This window comes from Schistocerca americana, chromosome 2 (assembly GCF_021461395.2).
Source record: "Schistocerca americana isolate TAMUIC-IGC-003095 chromosome 2, iqSchAmer2.1, whole genome shotgun sequence".
In the NCBI taxonomy this organism is placed as follows: Eukaryota; Metazoa; Arthropoda; class Insecta; order Orthoptera; family Acrididae; genus Schistocerca; species Schistocerca americana.
In genome coordinates this window covers 114,662,744-114,684,799 of record NC_060120.1, presented here as the reverse complement: position 1 = coordinate 114,684,799, position 22,056 = coordinate 114,662,744, and the positions used below count along the sequence as shown (strand labels likewise).

General features: G+C 38.8%; 1 protein-coding gene across 3 annotated transcripts in view; it reads right to left on the bottom strand.

Annotated features, from left to right (window-relative positions):
• The window catches only part of LOC124595143 (ovalbumin-related protein X-like), a 119,548-nt gene that overhangs the window by 30,151 nt on the left and 67,341 nt on the right, over positions 1-22,056 (bottom strand). For all 3 annotated transcript variants that reach the window (XM_047133745.1, XM_047133746.1, XM_047133747.1), the window contains exon 3: positions 11,713-11,892. In XM_047133745.1, coding sequence (XP_046989701.1) covers positions 11,713-11,892 — 180 coding nt within the window. The remainder of the gene's footprint in view (positions 1-11,712; positions 11,893-22,056) is intronic.

Sequence of the window (22,056 nt, the reverse complement as noted above, 5' to 3'; positions counted from 1 at the left end):
GTAATCGGCTACATCCATTTGACAGCCCAACTTAACAGCACAGCCCACTTCACAACACAAATCCCACCTCCTGCCGGCTGCGGGTATACCCAATGGTCAACAGCTCTTTCAGGAGTCCCTCCCCACCACTGACCATATTAAACACGTTAATCAGCTCTGTTTCAACACATGTGAAACAAACTTTCACTTACAACCCGAAAACAATGTCACCCAACACAAAATTCAAGACATCAAGCAGGAACTTCACCAACATCTCTACACCATGCTGATTCGGCACCACCCCTACCACCATCTATGGAGATACTTACAGCACCGGCTCTATCTCCCAACACAAAGGTCGGTACAGCGTCACTCCCTCTCACATTCTCTACCATGTCTCTGTGGATTCCCCTGAAGGAACAATTCATAGTCAGCCATCAAAAATGGAACAGTTCATAAGATTATCACCATCCTCCCCCGCCACCTTTCCCAAAAACGTCACAGACCATGGCAGCTACCACTGGAATTAATTAGGCCTGCCAAACTGCTAGTGGATGATCTCTTACAAGCTGGGATAGCTAGCCCCTCTGACAATTCTTGGGCTTCACCCCTAAAACTGGTACCAAACATCAGGGCTTCACCCATTATTTTGCAAACGCTTATGTTTCTAGTGTCATTGACTGTAAGATGACATGTGTCCAGAAGACATTCACAGAACACTCATTATCATGCCTTTTGATTTTTCTGAGTTTAAGTTTATGTCATACAGACTTAAGAATGTGGCACAAATATGGCAATGTTTTATTGATGGTTTACTGTTAAAGTTCTCATTATGTTGTGGTTATCTTCATGATATCTTGATTTGATCACCAGACGATGTCTCCCACAGTACGCACATCAAAAAGTTCTTGACAGCCTCTCTCACAAAGGTATGATGATCAACGAAGATGAATTCCAAATCTGACTGAAAGAAGTCATCTTATTTGGACAAACTGTAAATTCTTTGGGCATTTGCACCACACCACAACGTATAGAGACTATTCGGCAATTGACACCACCACAAGACTTGCAAAAATTACATCAGACTTCGTGCTCTAAGAACCATCAGTGACACCCCTAGACCTACCTGAACAGGTCTCTTATGCTAAGCGACACATTGCTTACCTGTGCATACCTCTGTGCATTCCACACTTGGTGCACAAAGTCATTCTACATAAAGCACTTAAAGATTGTGACTTCATAATGTTATGAGATGACACTGTACGACCTGCCCTACATCTCCTGTACTCAGGCCCACGCAAGGTCTTTCACAGAGATGACCATACTTTCTACATATTATTAAGCATGAAATCTACAACAGTGTCTGTTAACTGACTCAAACATGTGTGGACACTAAAGATACTTCACCAGATAATAACACTTGCCAAGCTCTCCCGTTTGCTACATCTGTCAAAACGTCCACTACCAGCTCCATACCATCAGAGTTTGAATTGCAACTGGACATCCACAACGTCCTCTCTGAATAACTCAACAGCAAGCTGACATACAGTGCCCCCATCATTGAAGGTCAGCACATAAGCTACCAAACTTCAGACTGCAGATGACTCCATCCCACAGCACTTCCATAAGATTGTCAAATTACCACAAGACATCTATACCGCTGCTTTCACCTCCACTTTTCTGCCAATGGATCTTCACAATCATGACTTGATGCTTGCCTCCAACTGACCTCAACCATCACCAGCACAATCTAGTCCTGGCGACACACCCCTCACTCCTCCAACTTTGGACATCACAACATATTCATGCTGTTACCAACCCCACTCCATGCCAGCCTGCCTCCATTACTACCATCGATACACTATCCAGTATACATTGCTTCCTGATGACTACTCTGCTGCAGATGCCAATGTGTGTCTCCATTTTCATGCAGTCTCACCACTCCCACACCTCATACCTCCGTCACTGTACTCGACAAACATCATCGCTGGCAATCAATGAGGACCTTGCACAAAACACTCTGACTTTTATTGCCCCTTATGACTTTGTTAATTTTGATGCTTCTGCCATGTACACTCATTTCATTAATATAAAAGTGCTTGTCTTGTATCTGGGTTGTGTGACTATTCATCATCATCATCACCACCACCACCACCACCACCACCACATGTACTCTGTAGCATTACAAGTAGATACTGTTAGACAATTACAGCACAGCATGGTTTCGGAATTCTGGCATTACAGAAGCCTTGGACAGACTGCACAGTATTTGCCTGTAAAGTTGTCTATGGACTATCCAATCCCATGTAAGTGAGTAATGGTTGTACAATGAGAACATAGATCTGTCTGATTGATAGATGCCAAAATGTTATCAGTAAAAACCCATCAAATGCAGTCAAAGAAATCTAAACAACATGATTACAGAAGGGCCACAGGTAAACACAGTGACAATCATTTGATATGTCAGAATTATCTAGTACCCACGGTCCCTTTGAGGTTAAAATGAAACCCATGGGCAGACCACAGGCATTTACTCCTGAGTTTGTCTGTGGACTACTCAGCACCTTGTATGAGGTAATGGGTATATACTGCCAACCAAGATAAGCAAGGTAAGCATTCTCAGTCATTATAAAAAGCTATCTAATTTCCACCCAAGTGGCAGTGTTAAGATACACACGTCCTAACACTGCCACCCGAATGGCAACCCAAGAGCTTTTTATCAGTGGTATATAATAGGAAAGTCTACATTCACATATCCACAGTAATGACTTATCAGATTCAGTGAGAGAAATCTCACCACCACGAGTACTCTATTCTGAGTACCATGGGAGCTGTAAGGAATATCTGTAGCTGACATTCAACAGTGAGTAGATCTGTGCAAAGGGTCCCCTTGGCCAACACATTGTATGGGTGCTTTGGTGATACCACCTCTGGTACTCTGTCAGCACAAGTTGGCAGTTTTATTATTGCTAAGTGGTAGTGGAGCGCACTTCTATTCAGAGGCCTGAAACATCTAATAGTGTAGTTTTTCTGGGCTAGTTTTTGAGAAATGTGTAGAGTCAGTAGTGAATACAGCTTGACTAACTAATGGCATATATATTACTTGTTGACAAACAGAAGGCTGTTTCTGCTAAAAGGTGTTTCATTCATTGATAAAAGTCAGGAGGATAAACACTGAAAAAATGTTACAAAATTTCATTGGGAGTAGTATGACCACCTCTATTATACACAAAACATGGTATCGAGCAACTTCTATCTTTTTACATAAGAGGGGGTGACTGACAATTCAGCATTCCATTTCAGATGATGAAAAATGCACAACGTTATCATGGCATGACACAACATGCAGGTAGCAACCTGCTTAGGCCTTATTACAAAACTGGTGCACTGCTGTTAACAGTACCTCAATCACCATTATGATAATATTGGGAACAGGGACATAGTTCAAGCTTCCAACATTCATACAATGAACTATGACAGTAGCCAATGGATTATGATTGTGATAGTGCAAGTGATCCCAAAATCATCTGGAATTCCTACAACTACAACAGTGACATCCAAAATATGTTTGAAAGAGAGACTTTTTTCAGATCTGAAGGTGCGTCTGTCAGTGAATATTAACAAGCTGGAAGCAATTGCCCACATTCTTGATGCATGTTAACACAAATTATGCCAGTCACCTGGGTTTTGAGACCATCTTTGGTTCATTTTCTCAGCAGCCTGAACGAACAGGCCCAAATGTTTTGTTCTGATGAACAAAGAGGAAAGAATCAGTGTCCAGAAGGTTGTACTGTCTCTTATTACCCAATACCAGTGGTTGGCAAACTTGTTGGTCAACAGGCCACGTATCAACAGTACAGTGACTAGAATTTCTTTTGAGAGCCAAATTTTTCAAACATAAACTATATAGGTAGGCACATTGTTATTAACTTAATAAGGTAACGCCTAAGCTGGCTTTTGCTGAAAAAAATCCTCAAAGTGATTGAAGTACATTTGCCAAGTTTAACCCCTTCCAACTTTCCTATTCACACTCATTTTGTATGGTTGTTTCCTCCTTTTATTCATAGTCACTACATGACCAAACCATATCAACATACCTTTCTCAATACCTCACACTACATATTCTTTCACTCCAAAAAATTTCCTTAAATTAATATAAGAAACTATAGTTGAGGTTTTAAGACTTAGTTACATTGTAGGAATGTTGGATGAAACTTGTTGTCATACTTAGTAATCATATTATTTATTGTTAAAGTTAAGTTGTGAAGTCTCCATAAAATTAAATCATGATAATGACTGACAAACACTAATGTAAGTGATGGCCTTGGATCTCCTTTGAAAGCTTGGATAAATCAAGTTTGTATGCTGTTGTTTCTAATTTTAGGCATGATTTCAGGTTCTCATCAATGACACTATGATTGCTTGCATGAGTACATACACCTGAATAGCAGAAGAAAGCAAACACTATTTTTTAGCTAATTATATGAGTCAGGATACTATTCTATGTGTTGAAAATCAACATATCTTCCTTCTCAATGTCTTTCAATGCAGACTACTTGTGATGTGAACAAAGCACTTATTTGATCTTGAATATTTCTCAGGTACTCAGCTGGATTTCATCAAGAAAGCATGATATTTTGACAAGCTGCCATCTTCAGCTGTTCCTGATGACTTATTGATTTCTGCTGGCTGCCAACTTTATAATATCCTCTCTCCTCTTCCCACAGGCTCCAGCCATCAGCCTCTGGGCATGGAGCTGGTGCAGTGATGGAGGAAGCATGATGTTGGGGGTCAATCTGGGGTCCTCAGTAGTGCTGCGGTCACCGTCAAACATGGGTCTATGCCAGCATGGTAACAACAGTTCCTCACCCTCTTCACTTTTTATGATGGGAGCGATTTCCATGTAGATAGTTGCTGTGCTTTGATCAATCTCATGGCTTGTCCCAAGGTCTTGCTTAATTGAAAGACACTGTGTTTATTTATGTAGTTGGATCTCTAGAGCTTCTTTTAGAATACAATACCAGAAAGTGTTGAATTTTTATAACAACTTGGTGCTGTCATAATTCATGGCATGTTCATGGGAGATGCAGTGTTCTGCCTCAGTGGATTTTGTCAGCTGTTCATTGTGTGTGTAGTGTTTATGCTCAGTGCATCTCACCTGTACCATCTGGATAATCTGTCCTAGATACATTTTTCCACACTGCTAAGGGATGAAGTAGACTCCCAGTTTCTGGAGCCCTTGGTAATCCTTGACTGATCATGACAAGGTTTTTGTCTTGAATGGTGGGCAAAACATACACTTTACAGTGTGTTTCCAGAGTATTCTTCCAATTTTTTCTGATGTCTTCCCAACATATGGGATAATCACCATTTCAACAGGCTTTTCTTCATTATCAGCAGGCCAAGCATCCTTGAAACACACATTAAGCTCGCATTTATTTCTCTCCAATATTTATGTACAGCACAAAGACATTCAAGTTTCAAGCTTCAAATCTACCAGTTGCATTTCAAAGTTGCCAATGTTGATCTTAAAGGGAGAAAAAGTTTAATTCTTTTACAGTCATGTTAAGACTCTTTCAACAAAGGCTAATGTTGCTTTGCTGTTTCTTAGTTCCTGAAACCTGCTGAGAAAAGCTTCATTTATATTTAAAGGTGTTGCTTTGAAATAGCAAACATCAATATCAGAGTTACATCTTTTGGGGAAATTCAACTCACAGCACAAATATATTTAAACAACAAAAAAGAGCACTGAGGATAATCTGTGGCCTCAAAAAGCTGGAATCCTGTAAATGTCAATTTATAAAACTTAATGTTCTAAGCATCCCATCCCTATTCATTCAAGAAACAATCCTATTCACCAGGGAATACCTCTCAAGAACAGGCAAATTAATCCAAAACAATGATATACACGCTCATTATACCAGAGGGCAATCTAATATCCATCAAATTTTTTCAAGGACATCATCATACCAAAAATATATAACTCATCTGGGCGTCGTATTACACAATAAAATTCCAGAACAAATAAAAAATGCCCAAGATCCAATATTTAAAAATAAACTAAAGGCATTTCTGACAAAGCACTGTTTCTATTCAGTACAAGAATTCCTGGAAATGAAAAATTATAAAGTTCCTTTGTAAATACTGTTATTAGAGTAAAACATTCTGTAGGCAAAATAATAACCTAATTTCTACTATAGACAACTATGTTTCAGTTTCACTTCCCAAAATTTTTTAACTCGCTTTTTGAATGTACAAGTACACATTCTATTAGTATTAAAACTTAATTGTCTGTGAAATCTCAATGTTAATTTCATGTTTAATGTAGTTTTTAAATGACATTGTCCTTCTGTTGTGTTTCCAGTTGACATTTTCACTATTCTGTAATCTCAGTGATTATTTGTGTAAATTTAAAGTAGCACTACATTGCCTACATGTTTCTTAGTTCCCCATGGAAATTGTTTGTATTCTCTGTATGTGAAGTTACTATATTCATCAACGAACAATTTTGTGTACATTTTTTTAAATGGCAGTCCATTGCCTATTTTTTTCTCCAAACTACATATTTGTTAAGAAAAATGACTTGTCCTATATCATGTGTACTTTGTACAATATGTGATCCACAGGATAAATAAATAAATACAAATACATTCTTGATTATGTTTCAGTGGCTTGGAAAGTCAATCAATGTTTATCTTTCAAAATCTTGTGTAGAAAGAAATAATCTGTTTTCAAATGAAATAACTTCTTCTAAAATAAAAAAAACTGTTTTTCCTTTCCCCTCTTCTAATATAAAAAAAATTGTTTTTCCCTCCTCTAGTAGTATAAGATTAAGGTGCTTTAGATGACATGTAATGTCTACATTGAAATAAAATGACTGCTTGTTGTTGTTGTTGTGGTCTTCAGTCCTGAGACTGGTTTGATGTAGCTCTCCATGCTACTCTATCCTGTGCAAGCTTTTTCATCTCCCAGTACCTACTGCAACCTACATCCTTCTGAATCTGCTTAGTGTATTCATCTCTTGGTCTCCCTCTACGATTTTTACCCTCCACGCTGCCCTCCAATACTAAATTTGTGATCCCTTGATGCCTCAGAACATGTCCTACCAACCGATCCCTTCTTCTGGTCAAGTTGTGCCACAAACTTCTCTTCTCCCCAATCCTATTCAATACTTCCTCATTAGTTATGTGATCTACCCATCTAATCTTCAGCATTCTTCTGTAGCACCACATTTCGAAAGCTTCTATTCTCTTCTTGTCCAAACTATTTATCGTCCATGTTTCACTTCCATACATGGCTACACTCCATACAAATACTTTCAGAAATGACTTCCTGACACTTAAATCAATACTGGATGTTAACAAATTTCTCTTCTTCAGAAACGCTTTCCTTGCCATTGCTAGCCTACATTTTATATCCTCTCTACTTCGACCATCATCAGTTATTTTGATCCCCAAATAACAAAACTCCTTTACTACTTTAAGTGCCTCATTTCCTAATCTAATTCCCTCAGCATCACCCGACTTAATTAGACTACATTCCATTATCCTTGTTTTGCTTTTGTTGATGTTCATCTTATATCCTCCTTTCAAGACACTGTCCATTCCATTCAACTGCTCTTCCAAGTCCTTTGCTGTCTCTGACAGAATTACAATGTCATCGGCGAACCTCAAAGTTTTTATTTCTTCTCCATGAATTTTAATACCTACTCCGAATTGTTCTTTTGTTTCCTTTACTGCTTGCTCAATATACAGATTGAACAACATCGGGGAGAGGCTACAACCCTGTCTTACTCCCTTCTCAACCACTGCTTCCCTTTCATGTCCCTCGACTCTTATAACTGCCATCTGGTTTCTGTACAAATTGTAAATAGCCTTTCGCTCCCTGTATTTTACCCCTGCCACCTTTAGAATTTGAAAGAGAGTATTCCAGTCAACATTGTCAAAAGCTTTCTCTAAGTCTACAAATGCTAGAAATGTAGGTTTGCCTTTCCTTAATCTTTCTTCTAAGATAAGTCGTAAGGTCAGTATTGCCTCACGTGTTCCAGTGTTTCTATGGAATCCAAACTGATCTTCCCCGAGGTTGGCTTCTACTAGTTTTCCATTCGTCTGTAAAGAATTCGTGTTAGTATTTTGCAGCTGTGACTTATTAAACTGATAGTTCGGTAATTTTCACATCTGTCAACACCTGCTTGTTAGTTCATTATTAATATAATTATTTTAGTCTTCTTTCACCCAATCACACACTTTTTCCATGCTTTGCAAGGATATTCCTTCCACTGCTTTATTTTGCATGAACTTCAGCATGTTAAAAATCACTTCATGCGTCTGACTCTGAAACATTATCCAACTTCCACTTCCAAAGATGTAGCCACAAGCAGCAAAAGGAGTACAGGTGGCAGTGATTCCATATGGTTTGAATTCCAGGAGAGAATGGCAATTTCACCTTCACCCCCATCTAACATCTCTTCTTCAAAATAGACTTCCCCACACCAAAAACTGACCTCTGTGCATGGGCCATGAAGCACACTGTACATAAGCACCTGCACATGGCATTTTGCGAAAGAGTCACAATGAAGGGGCCCAAGAGCCACATGTGGCTCACTATCTGCAGTTTGGCGACCACTGCTCTACACAATACCCAACCCTCTTTATAATTTTCAGTAACTTTATCATCATCTTTCATTACTTACAAATGCATGGCATCAGGGCTAATATAAATGTGAAATTTGCACTACATTAAGTCACTAATAACATAAAAAATGGTATACTGCACACTCACTCTTTTTTCAGTAACAGATCTTCAAATCTTGTAAAATCAACCTGTGACAGAGGAATTTTTATTTTAATCTATTAATACTACTTCTAAACTATCGGTGAGTAATTGGTAGGATTTGGAATAGAGAACTTTGAACAAAAAAGACTGCTTATCAAATCCTTCTATTAGTTATATTGCTTGAATGCATATGATCTGCAGGGATATTTTTCCAGCAGTTTGTAATAGTACGTCCGTGCATTTTTCTGAAACTGCTCTGCTTATTACCTGCTCTGTATTTTGTTTCCCCAAAAAACAACTGTAATTTGCATGAAAATAAAAGAGTTTTGAAGGAAATGGTGGTTTGTTCATTAAATTATTTACAAATAGAGAATTAAAATATGTGGAATAACTCCCCTCAAATGAACACTGCAATATCATAGAAAAATAAAAAAAAACCATGGACACTGCCAACAAAAAATAATGCTGTAGTTAAAGGTGAAGTTGAAGTGGATGAGGTCACAGTTAACATGCCACCGCTTTGGTTACGAAAACCCAATATTTGGTTTGAGAAAGTGGAGTACAATTTTGTATCACATGCATAACAACTAAAACTGTGAAATTTAATTATGTATTAATAAAATTACAGTCACAATTTGTTGAAAACATATAGGATTTTGTTGCCAGCCCTGCATCTAAAAATATTCATTGGCTAAAGAAAATACTGTAACAGTGTTGAAGTTGACTGAGAAGGTCAAATAAAAATATTACTCAGTGACCTGGAGCTAGGCAATGTAAAACCAAGTTAACAGTTGTTAAAAATGAAATCTTACCCACAAAAAATACAAGCAATAACAGTTCTTAAAATTTTATGTTTAGATAAATGTCCCAGCCATATTCAAAAAATTTTGGTAGTCACTGAAGAAAGAGTAGGTGAAATGGCCTTCAAGGTATATCAAATGATGGAAATGTGATCACTTAACTAAGTTCACTTAGCTCCAACACAGAAGTTGTAATGGCTATAGGTTCTTCATTCCAATATGATGAATCATACACTCAAATCAACAGACTAAAGTGTAAGCTGAAAGAAATATGAATCAGATACATCATTCTCATAGTAGGAGCACAAATTGATTGAGAAATAATTTAAAAAAAGATGTGCTTCTACTACCATTTATGTTTTGGTGCAGACTGTAGACCAGAAAGTCAACAGTCTCAAGTTGGAAAGAATAAGATACCTTGTCCAGAAACTGTGAAACAATTATAAACATTTCTCAGCACATCCAACCCCTATCACTGTTATCTAGCACATGCTACACAAAACCAATATCTTCTTAATGGGTGTCTGAAGGGAAGTAAGAAGAATAGAAAAAGGAAATTCAGCTTGACTGCAAAAGCAACAGAATAGTTTGAAAAATGGAAGTGAAACCTAGCCCAAGCTGTACTACTGACTTTTCAAGTGTGTGGTATGAGCTTATATTGTTTGTGTATGCATCAAACTGGGCCGCAGATGCAGACCTACAACAGAAATGGGTTGAAATTTGGAAGCCTATGGGTTTCTTTTCAAAGAAGTGTTCCACTGTCTAGAACACTTATCCCATTTATGACGATGAACTTCACCCTCTTTATTTTGTGAAAAAGTATTTCAAATATCTACTGAAGGTAAGGTAATTTTCTGTCTACAAAAGACCTTGCCCAATTAACTTGTGCATTTAAACAGAAAAATTAATAGCTTTCAACATGGCAACTCCATTATCTTCCCCTTATACTCCACAATTCTCATCTGACTTATATTGTACAACTTAGCCATAAAAAGAGGTTGCTGATCATCTACTTAGGCTAAAAGAATTGCAGATGACATAATATGAGGAAATGACTGTTCCACAAGAAAAAAGATAAAGAACTTCAAGAACTCACATCAAGTTTCAGCAGACTATACCCTATGGATTTCAAGTGTGGCATGACACATCAACCGAGACATCCACATGCACAAAAACAAATTAGGAACATGGTTTTAAGAAATATTGCAGTGTTGCTCATTAATTAGTGAGAGCTTCAATAAAGCTCATATCTTGCAAATCTGTCTTGCCTAATTCCAATAAAGATATGTAAGAATGAACTGCAACATGTACATCTTGCCAGAAGACTAAAATTACAAGGTATATGAAATCACTGGTTGGAAAATTCCCCCACTGTTGATGACTTTTTTCAGGTGGTAGACAATGGTCTAGTGAGTCCTCAACCATCTTCCAATAGAGTCACTATAAGGTTTCTGTAAGATAGATAGATTCACCCACTGGAAAGAAGTTGTGCCCCTTCACAATATTGAAACAGAGACATTAGTAATACCTTTTTTGTAATGTATGGAAAAAGTTTAAATTCCATGACTTGGCAATGTTTTGTGGCTGTAAACTGACTTCAGCTACCACAGGGTTCAGTTTTGAGTCCACTCCTGTCCTTAACAATGTGAATGGCCTTCCAATGAACATACACCAAGCAGAGTTGGTCATTTCTGCAGAGAATACTACTGTTACAATAAATCCTATCAAAGAGGATGCAACAGATGAAATTGTTAATGATGGTTTTATTTTTTAAAAAATGTGGTGTGGTTCTCTGAAAACATACCTTCCCTAAATTTTGAGAAAGCACACTATATTCTGTTGTGCACAAGAAATAGACTCATGTCAAAAACTGATGCAGCATATAAACAGGGATCAGCAAGCAGGATAACATTCTACAAATTTTTGGGTATATATACTGATGAAAACTTGAACTGGAATAAGCATATTTCCAGCTGCTCAAACAATTAACTTCAGCTACTTTTCCTCTTTGGGTAAAGTAGCAAGGCTTGGAAACAAATGACTCCATCTCCTAACATATTTTGCATATTTCCATTCAATAATGTCTTACGAACTAATTTGCTGGGGTAACTCAACATAAGGGTTCTGGCTGCACTTTGCTTATATGGTTTATACGCACCTTGATGGATTGCAGGAGATCACTCAAACCATCCAAAATTGTTTTTTTGTCTGGTGGTAGATGCAGAGTATCAGCAACTTCCTTAGCAGTTCTTTCCTTAGCTCCCAGATAAACAAGAGATAATGCAACCTCCAGACCATATGGTGAGTAAAGGAAACTGCCTGTAGTTTTGCATAAAGCCTGAAATTTTAGACACATAATCCTTTAAAACAATATTGTTCATTCAACTGAGAAAAGTGTTGGATTTTTATGGCAGTTACATTTCTTACTGTATAGTAATTGCTTTTGTTACTTAAAGGCAAAGATATGTTGATCTGTTTTTACTTATTTACTACTAGATAATGCATTGCAATGCCTCTTTTGATTATTTTTTAGTTTACTGGAAGTGGATACAAACAAATGAGACACATATATATGTAGAAATAAATAAATTACATCACACTTATCGTTTACCATGGATCCCTTGGAGATGAGTCTCTGGGATGTGGAAAGAGTCAATTTTGTGTGTGTGTGTGTGTGTGTGTGTGTGTGTGTGTGTGTGGTTTGAGGTTTTTGGGCACTAAACAACATGGTCATCAGCGCCCAAATGCATAGAAACAGGAACACATGCGGTGAAGGGACAAAGACAGACAGTGAACAAGGAGAACGGCTAAAAGACACAGACCTGACACAGTTCCAGATTCTCACATAGAGAGGCAAAACAAGAGGAGAAGAAACACACTAAAAAAGGAAAGGAAACACAAGGAAAAGAGAACAGAAATCTAAGGGAAACAAGTAGGTAATCGTGACTGGTGGACCTCTTACCTAAAACCTGGGTGAGCCAGTCACCTAGCAGCACATTAAAATCCTCTCCCTAAAATCCGAGGCAACAAATTGGACAGGACACAAAACCGTAAGACCTTAACCACAGTCGTTGCATCGTCTTGCAAAATAGAGGGCAAATCCGGTGGCAAGGAAACCACCGCCCTCTTTTTTAAGATACTTTCTTACTCAGATACATGGATATTGTACAATTCTAATGCAGACAGAGTTATGAGCTATAATTCTTGTGAAGATATTCATTGATGGAGTTGAAGGAGTTGGCAAACAGGTTCTTTAATTCACTCTGAAACTGATCTTTATCACTTACAAGACCTTTGATATGCTCAGTTAAGTTATTCAATATATGAGTACCCATGTACTTGACTCCTTTTTGTACTGATGTTAAGCTTTTATAGTCCTTATACAGATTGTTTTTGGTTCTGGTATTATAATCATGTTTTGTACTATTTTGTGTAAAAAGAGACATGTTGGAAATGACAAAGGACATCAATGAGTACATGTACCGAGAAGTAGTAGTTAGAATACCAAGTTTCTTAAAGATGTCTCTGCATGATGAACTAGGACTGATACCAGATATAATTCTAATGACTCATTTCTGAATTTTGAAAATGTTCTCTTTGTGAGGGGAGTTTCCTCAAAAGATGATTCCATAACTCATTAGTGAATGGAAGTAGGTCGAATAAACTAACTTCTTCATTTTTAAATCACCTATTTCCGCTATCTTGCATACTGCAAATGTAGCTGAACTAAGGCATTTCATTAAGTCTTGAGTGTGAGTTTTCCAATTTAGGTTGTGGTCAATTTGTAGCCCTTAATGAATGTCATACGTGAATAAGATTATTCAAGTGCTCTGGGATATGCAATATCTTTGGTTTATCCATCTTGGGCAAAAACAAATAAATTTTTCTCCTGTCTCACCCATTAGCATGGAACACACCACGTGAAAAACATTTAATCCAACACTTGAAGTGACTGACATTGTGCTTTGTTGGTGTTCATTGAGAATGGTAGTCCAACAGTGATCTGTAGTCATTTGAAATGAAATAGCATGTTGGTGGGAATGATAGAAATAAGTGAAATGAGCACATCTTTTCCATTTGACTTGTTTTGTGCCCATGACTGAGGGGGGTGGGGGCTACAGACTACCAATGAAATGTACACATTTGCACAATTGTTTGTTATCGATATAGGAAATAAAACTCAAATACAGCGTCTGTGGATGAATGTCCACATTACTACGTACATACAGAAATGTCACTGCTAGACATTGTACACAATGAAGACCGTGAGCCACAGTAAGTGGCAAGCAGAAGGTACCACGGATGATCAATGGTAGGATCCAACCAAGCACTCAGAGGACAACAGGCTTCAGGGGCATAAGGTGTTGGTGGGTGTTAGAGGTGTAGCTCAATGATGATAGATGCCAGTGGGATGACGATGCTTCTGGGACACTGAGTGTCAGTAAATGATGGAGGCACAGCTTGATGACAATAACTGCTTGTGGGACAATGATGCTTCCTGGACACTGGGCATTGGCAGATGTTGGAGATAATGCCTTGATGATGATAGTTGCTGGTGGAATGACAATACTTCTGGGATGTTAGGCATCAGCTGTTGTCAGAGGCAATGGCTCAATGTCAATGGCTGCTGGTGGGATAACTTGTGGCACCTGGGAGTGGCAGACTGTGGCCTCGCTTCAGTGACAGGTGCTCACAATGTGGATGATGATTCCAATTGGTGGGCTGCTAGTGTGGCCAGCATCAAGCCCACAGTGGTACTGGCTGCAGCAGGGTCTGGCTGTGGCCTGATTACCTTCCCACAGAGGGATACCCATGTGGTGCTGAGTGGGCACATGATGTAGCATAAGAAAGTGGTGCCATGATAGGTAAGCTACATGTTGGCGAGGTTGGCACCGCCATACACTGTGGAGGTTGTGTGAAGCTATGAAGTAAATGGCCTGAGTCATGAAAGGTGACACTTGAAAACATCTTGGTGACTTGTGTTCATGTGAGCTATTCTTCACATCATCCTGGAGAGGCGGCAGCCCACAATACCTGTCTGGTATGTGCAGCAGTGTAGTTCCAGGCGGATACAGTAACTTGCCATTCAGAATTGTCACCTCAATAACATTTAGCATAAGTTTTTTTTTTATGGATAGCCTGTTTCCATTGCACAACTGAGGTGAACCAATGTTGTGCAAAAGAATATCAGTGCTCTGAAGTTTCTAGCTGCTAAGGTAGCATGTTCGCAAAGCTATTGGTGACTTTTGTAATTTGTGGCAATTTCTGGGAAAACCATCTCAATTATTTGTTCGACTGACAGAACAGTGACACAGAAGTTTAATGGAAATGAAATATATTTTGTGGCGGTATCAGCTGGAACTTTTCTGTTGCCAATATCTAACAGCTGTTTTGAAAATGTAGGAGATGCATTCTGCTGTAGACGTATGCACATATTGGTCTCTAATGGGAGTTCATGCACGTGTCAACAAAGATGTGATGCTTTGAGGCAAGTATTTACTTCATCAGCCAGTGTTGACTTTGGTATACCTCGTAGAGTGTGTCACAAGTCAACTACTAATAAAATGAGAGAGCCACTGAATGGTTGCGAATTTTCTCATAAATATTGAAGATTTCAATTGTCGCTTCACTTCAAGCAGTTTGTTATGTGCCATACTGCATTCATCCCAGACAATCAGTTTCACAGTTGCAATATTTTCATCCTGCTAGAATCTTTTGAAATATTATATGTCTGAGCCTCTGTAAAATGTATATTCAAAAAATGAATGCAATCAAGTACCTCATAAACAGTTGGCTACATTTCTTGCTGTGCATTGGTCTTCCGATTCTGATGCATGTGATGGAGCAACCTGTAAATGATATGACTTGTTGCTTGCTTGGTGATTCTTGCTTCCTTGAGAAGCACCTAATCACTTTCTTTTTCATGCCTAAATGGTAAACCTACAAACTGATGCACCTTTAGTAGCCATAATTATTTATGTGGAGAATGCAATAACTGTATAAAGTTCCAACTCAATAACAAAATGTTGAGAACTGCAGCACTGTCTTTCTCACAGTTGGTTTTAACAGAAAACCAGTACATTGTTGTTGGGAAAGCTATATAGCTACAAACCTTCTTCAGACAATTCCAATCATTTTGCAAAAACTGCACAAAAATCAGGTCATTGCTTTTTGAGATCATATGTTCATAACAGAAAAACAGTCATTTTTATATGGATAAATATGTGTTGCTGTTGTGGTCTTCAGTCCAGAGACTGGTTTGATGCAGCTCCCCATGCTACTCTATCCTGTGCAAGCTTCTTCATCTCCGAGTAACAATTGCAGCCTACTTCCTTCCGAATCTGCTTAGCGTATTCATCTCTTGGTCTCCCTCTACAATTTTTACTCCCCTCACTTCCCTCCAGTACTAAATTGGTGGTCCCTCGATGCCACAAAATGTGTCCTACCAACCGATCAGTTCTTCTAGTCAAGTTGTGCCACAAATTCCTCTTCTGCCGAGTTCTGTTCAGTACCTCCTCATTAATTACCTGATCTAGCCATCTAATTTTCAGCATTCTTCTGTAGCAACACATTTTGAAAGCTTCTATTCTCTCCTTGTCTCCACTATTTATCATCCATGTTTCACTTCCATACATACACTAAATGATTAAAAGTATTTGAACACCTGGCTGAAAATGACTTGCAGGTTTGTGGCACCCTCCATCAATAATGCTGGAATTCAGTATGGTGTTGGCCCACCCTTAGCCTTGATGAAAGCTTCCACTCTCGCAGTCATACGTTCAATCAGGTGCTGAAAGGTTTCTTGGGGAATGGCAGCCCACTCCTCATGGAGTGCTGCACTGAGGAGAGGGGTCGATGTCAGTCGGTGAGGCCTGGCACGAAGTCGGTGTTCCAACAGATCCCAAAGGTGTTCTACAGGGTTCAGGTCAGGACTCTGTGAAGGCCAGTACATTACAAGAAATGTCATGTAACCACTCCGCCACAGGCCATGCATTATGAAGAGGTGCTAGATTGTGTTGAAAGATGCAACAACCATCCCCGAATTGCTCTTCAACAATGGGAAGCAAGAAGGTGCTTAAAACATCAATGTAGGCCTGTTCTGTGATAGTGCCATGAAAAACAAGAAGGGGTGCAAGCTCCCTCCATGAAAAACATGACCACACCACAACACCAACGTCTCTGAACTTTACTGTTGGCGTTACACAAACTGGCAGATGACGTCCACCAGGCTTTCGCCATACCCACACCCTGTCATTGGATTGCCGCATTCTGTACCGCAATTCATCACTCCACACAACGCTTTTCCACTGTTCAACCATCCAATGTTTAAGCACCTTACTCTGAGCGATGCATCACTTGGCATTTACCAGCATGATGTGTGGCTTATGAGCAACTACTCAACCATGAAATCCAAGTTTTATCACCTCCTGCCTAGCTGTCATAGTACATTCAGTGGATTCTGATGCAGTTTGGAATTCCTGTGTGATGGTCTAGATAGATGACTGCCTTTTACACATTATGACACTCTTCAACTGTCGGCAGTCTCTGTCAGTCAATGGACGAGGTCGGCCTGTACGCTTTTATACTGTATGCACCCCTTCACATTTCCACTTCACTATCACATCAGAAACAGTGGACCTAGGGATGTTTAGGAGTGTTGAAATCTCGTGTACAGATGTATGACACAAGTGACACCCAATCACCTGACCATGTTCGAATTCTGTGAGTTCCGCGGAGCATCCAATTCCACTCTCTCACAATGTCTATGACTACTGAGGTTGCTGATATGGGGTACCTGGCAGTAGGTGGCAGCACAATGCATCTAATATGGGGGTGTCTGGATACTTTTGATCACATAGTGTAGCTACACTCCACACAAATACTTTCAGAAAGGACTTCCTGACACTTAAATCTATACTCGATGTTAACAAATTTCACTTCTTCAGAAATTCTTCCGTGCCATAGCCAGTCTACATTTTATATCCTCTCTACTTTGACCATCATCATTTATTTTGCTCCTCAAATAGCAAAATTCATTTACTACTTTGTGTGTCTCATTTCCTAATCTAATTCCTTCAGCATTGCATGACTTAATTTGACTACATTCCACTATCCTCATTTTGCTTTTTTTCTTGTTTGTCTTACATTCTCTTTTCAAGGTACTGTCCATTCCATTCAGCTGCTCATCCAATTTCTTTGCTGTCTCTGACAGAATTACAATGTCATCGTCAAACCTCAAAGTATTTATTTCTTCTCCATGGATTTCGACTCCCACTCCAACTTTTTCTTATATTTCCTTTACTGCTTGCTCAATATACTGATTGAATAACATCAGGGATAGGCTACAATCCTGTCTCACTCCCTTCTCAGCCAGTGCTTCCCTTTTGTACCCCTTGACTCTTATAACTGCCACCTGGTTTCTGTACAAATTGTAAATAGCCTTTTGCTCCCTGTATTTTATCCCTGCCACCTTCAGAATTTGAAAGAGAGTATCCAGTCAACACTATCAAAATCTTTCACTATGTCTACAAATGCTATAAACATAGGTTTGCCTTTCCTTAACCTACCTTCTGAGATAAGTCAAAGGGTCAGTATTGCCTCCTGTGTTCCTACATTTCTACAGAATCCAAACTGACCTTTCCCGAGTTCAGTTTCTATCAGTTTTTCCATTTGTCTGTAAAGAATTCACATTAGTATTTTGCAACCGTGACTTATTAAACTGATAGTTCGGTAATTTTCACACCTGTCAACCTGATTTCTTTGAGATTGGAATTATTATATTCTTGTTGAAGTCTGAGGGTATTTCATCATTCTCATACATCTTGATTGAGGTCTGAGGGTATTTCATCATTCTCATACATATCGCTCACCAGATGGTAGAGTTTCATCATGGCTGGCTCTCCCGAGGCTATCAGTAGCTCTAATGGAATGTTGTCTACTCCCGGGGCCACGTTTCGACTTAGGTCTTTCAGTGCTCTGTCAAATTCTTCATGCAGTATCATACCCCCCATTTCATCTTCATCTACATCCTCTTCAGTTTCCATAATATTGCCTTCAAGTACATTGCCCTTGTATAGACCCCCTATATACTCTTTCCACCTTTCTGCTTTCCCTTCTTTGCTTAGGACTGGTTTTCCATCAGAGCTCTTGATATTCATACAGGTGGTTCTCTTTTCTCCAAAGGTCTCTTTGAACTCTCCTGAAGGCAGTATCTGTCTTACCCCTAGTGATATATGTCTCTACATCCTTGCATTTGTGCTCTAGCCATCCCTGCTTAGCCATTTTGGAGTTCCTATCGATCTCACTTTGAGATGTTTGTATTCCTTTTTGCCTGCTTCATTTACTGCATTTTTCTGTTTTCCCCTTTCATCAATTTAATTCAATATGTCTTCTGTTACCCAAGGATTTCTACTAGCCACTGTCTTTTTACCTACTTGATCCTCTGCTGCCTTCACTATTTCATCTCTCAAAGCTATCCATTCTTCTTCTACTATATTTCTTTCCCCTGTTCTTGTCAAGTGTTCCCTAATGTTCCCTATGAAACGCTCTACAACCTCTGGTTCTTTCAGTTTATCCAGGTCCCACCTCCTTAAATTCCCACCTTCTCGCAGTTTCTTCAGTTTTAATCTAGAATTCCTAACCAATAAATTATGGTCAGTGTCCACATCTGCCCCTGGAAATGTCTTACAATTCAAAACATGGTTTCTAAATCTCTGTCTTACCATTATGTAATCTATCTGAAACCTTCCAGTGTCTCCAGGTCTCTTCCATGTATACAACCTTCTTTCATGATTCGTAAACCAAGTGTTAGCTATGATTAAGTTATACTCTGTGAAAAATTCTACCATGCACTCCCTATTTCATCCCTTAGCCTCAGTCCATATTCACCTACTACTTTTCCTTCTCTTCCATTTCCTATTATCGGATTCCAGTCCCCCATGATTATTAAATTTTTGTCTCCCTTAACTATCTGAATAATTTCTTTTATCGCATATACATTTCTTCAATCTCTTGATCATCTGCAGTGGGCTTCATGTCTATCTTGGCTACAATAATGTGTTCACTATGCTGTTCATAGTAGCTTATCCACATTCCTATTATTTTTATTCATTATTAAACCAACTCCTGCTTTACCACTATTTGATTTTGTATTTATAACCCTGTATTTAACTGAGCGGAAGTCTTGTTCCTCCTGCCACTGAACTTCAATAAATGCCACTATATCTAACTGTAAACTATCCATTGCCCTTTTTAAATTTTCTAGCCTACCTGCCCAACTAAGGGATCTGCATTCCATGCTCCAATCTGTGGAAAGCCAGTTTTCTTTCTCCTGATAACGACATCCTCCTGAGTAGTCCCCACCCGGAAATCCAAATGGGGGACTATTTTACCTCTGGAATATTTTACCCAAGAGGATGCCATCATCATTTAACCATACAATAAAGCTGCATGCCCTCAGAAAAAATTGCAGCTGTAGTTTCTCCTTGCTTTCAGCCGTTTGCAATACCAGCACAGGAACACTGTTTTGGTTGATGTTACAAGGCCAGTTCAGTCAATCATCCAGACTGTTACCCCTGAAACTACTGAAAAGGTTGCTGGCTGCCCCTCTTCAGGAACACATGTTTGTCTGACTTCTCAATAGATATCCCTTAGTTGTGGTTGCACCTACAGTACGGCTGTCTGTATCGCTGAGGCACGCAAGCCTCCGAACCAATGGCAAGGTCCATGGTTCATGGGGGGGAGGGGGGTATGGATAAAGATATGCTAAAATAATACCCATTCTTTTTTACGTTAGCTTTTTAACTCATATATATTTTCTTCACTCATATTTTTTATATTCTTGCAGCTAGTCTATTGATGTTTTCATATTTTACAGCAGCTTTAATCTAATCCATGAATTCCAGTTGTGGCCAAACTCCCTGTTTTCTTCTCTTCATCATTCAATCAATCAGAATAATGAATTCACATGAATGGCACAAGGGTGTAGCCAAAGGGGGAGTCCAGGGGGTCCGGAGCTCTCCTATCACCTAAAAGAAATTACACATGGCCCGGTTCCCATGTAGTGAAACTGAAGCTATTTCAATTTTCAATCACAGACGAAAAAGTGATACACTCTATTTATAGTCAGAAAGGCCAAAGATAGATCAAAACTATCTATATATTCACAGCACTATCATCTATGGCCCATCCCTATTTCAGCCAAGCTCAATTATGTGTGGCGTTGCTTGACTTCAGTTGTTTTGTTCACCAGTTCAGTTCTTACCTGCAGTTGAATTTAATGTAAATGCTACCATTTATTATTTTTGTGCTTAGTGCTGTTGTGACAGTTTCTAATTATGGATAAGTTTGTAGCGAGAAAGAAGAGGAGAACCAATTTTGATTCATCCACTAACAGTACGGTAAGTTAAACATATGTACACACTACTATAATAGCCTAATTATCTCTCTACAGCAGTTTTATGTTAGCACTGGATTCATTATTTGGAGGCTGATAGAACTCTGTGGTTGCAATACCTCTTATTTCACAAGGTAGCAGAATAGTAAATTTCATTACAAATAACATTAAATTAAAATCAGTGCATAAAAACACACATGGAATTGTCTGTGTCAGCAAAAATTGTGTTGATCAACAAAAATATCATTCAAATGGTGATGGTTGCATTTCCTTAGAAAATTTGCTCAGTATTCTACTCTGCTACACCAAATGACAAAATACTGCCTAATCTGGTCACCCAGGCAGTACTCAATTATGAAAACCAGTTCCTATACAGAACAATGTGGAGTGGTTTATGGAGTGTGGAAGGGGTATGTGATGACAGCACATTTTATAGTTTGCTTGTTTCTAAAAGATTTTCAATGGACTACTTGAATTCAACTGAGCTGACTGCACACTGCATCGCTCTCTCCCCCTTTCAACTAAAATCTATATATGCTGTTATAATACTATAACTGAATCCAGCTGTTCCATGGACAATTAAGTCTTAAAGTATACATGCATTCATGCACTATCAAATGACTAAACATGCACAGTTAAAGGAAAAATATGCAATGTTAGAATTCAGTCGGTTGTTGTGATGCATTTTATTTTATTTTACAACAGTGTAAACAACTAGTGCTTCCAAATTTTCAGCTGACTTGGAGTAACTCTGCATGTTGAGCCGCTAAGCTAGCAATCCCTGGATTCAGGAAGTGAGGTGGTTTGAATCTATCCACCAGTATTGTTGAAAACAGTTTTCTGTAGTTTCCTATTTTCAATTTAAAGAAATGCCAGGGTTGGCCTGCCACAGCCAATTCCTTCCAAAAACCTTTCTTTCTGGACAGATTCCAGTTTCCTAAAGGTGCAGCCTCTCTGCTTAAATGAAGAAAGCTATATCACAGGCAAGTCGAGTGTCTCTTCAAAGGCTGCTCACACTAAAAGCCATAAGATAAATAAATAATAATCCAAATTCTCCTCATTTAGGCTCATGCTTTTGTCTGATGGGACACTTTTTAATGCAGAAAA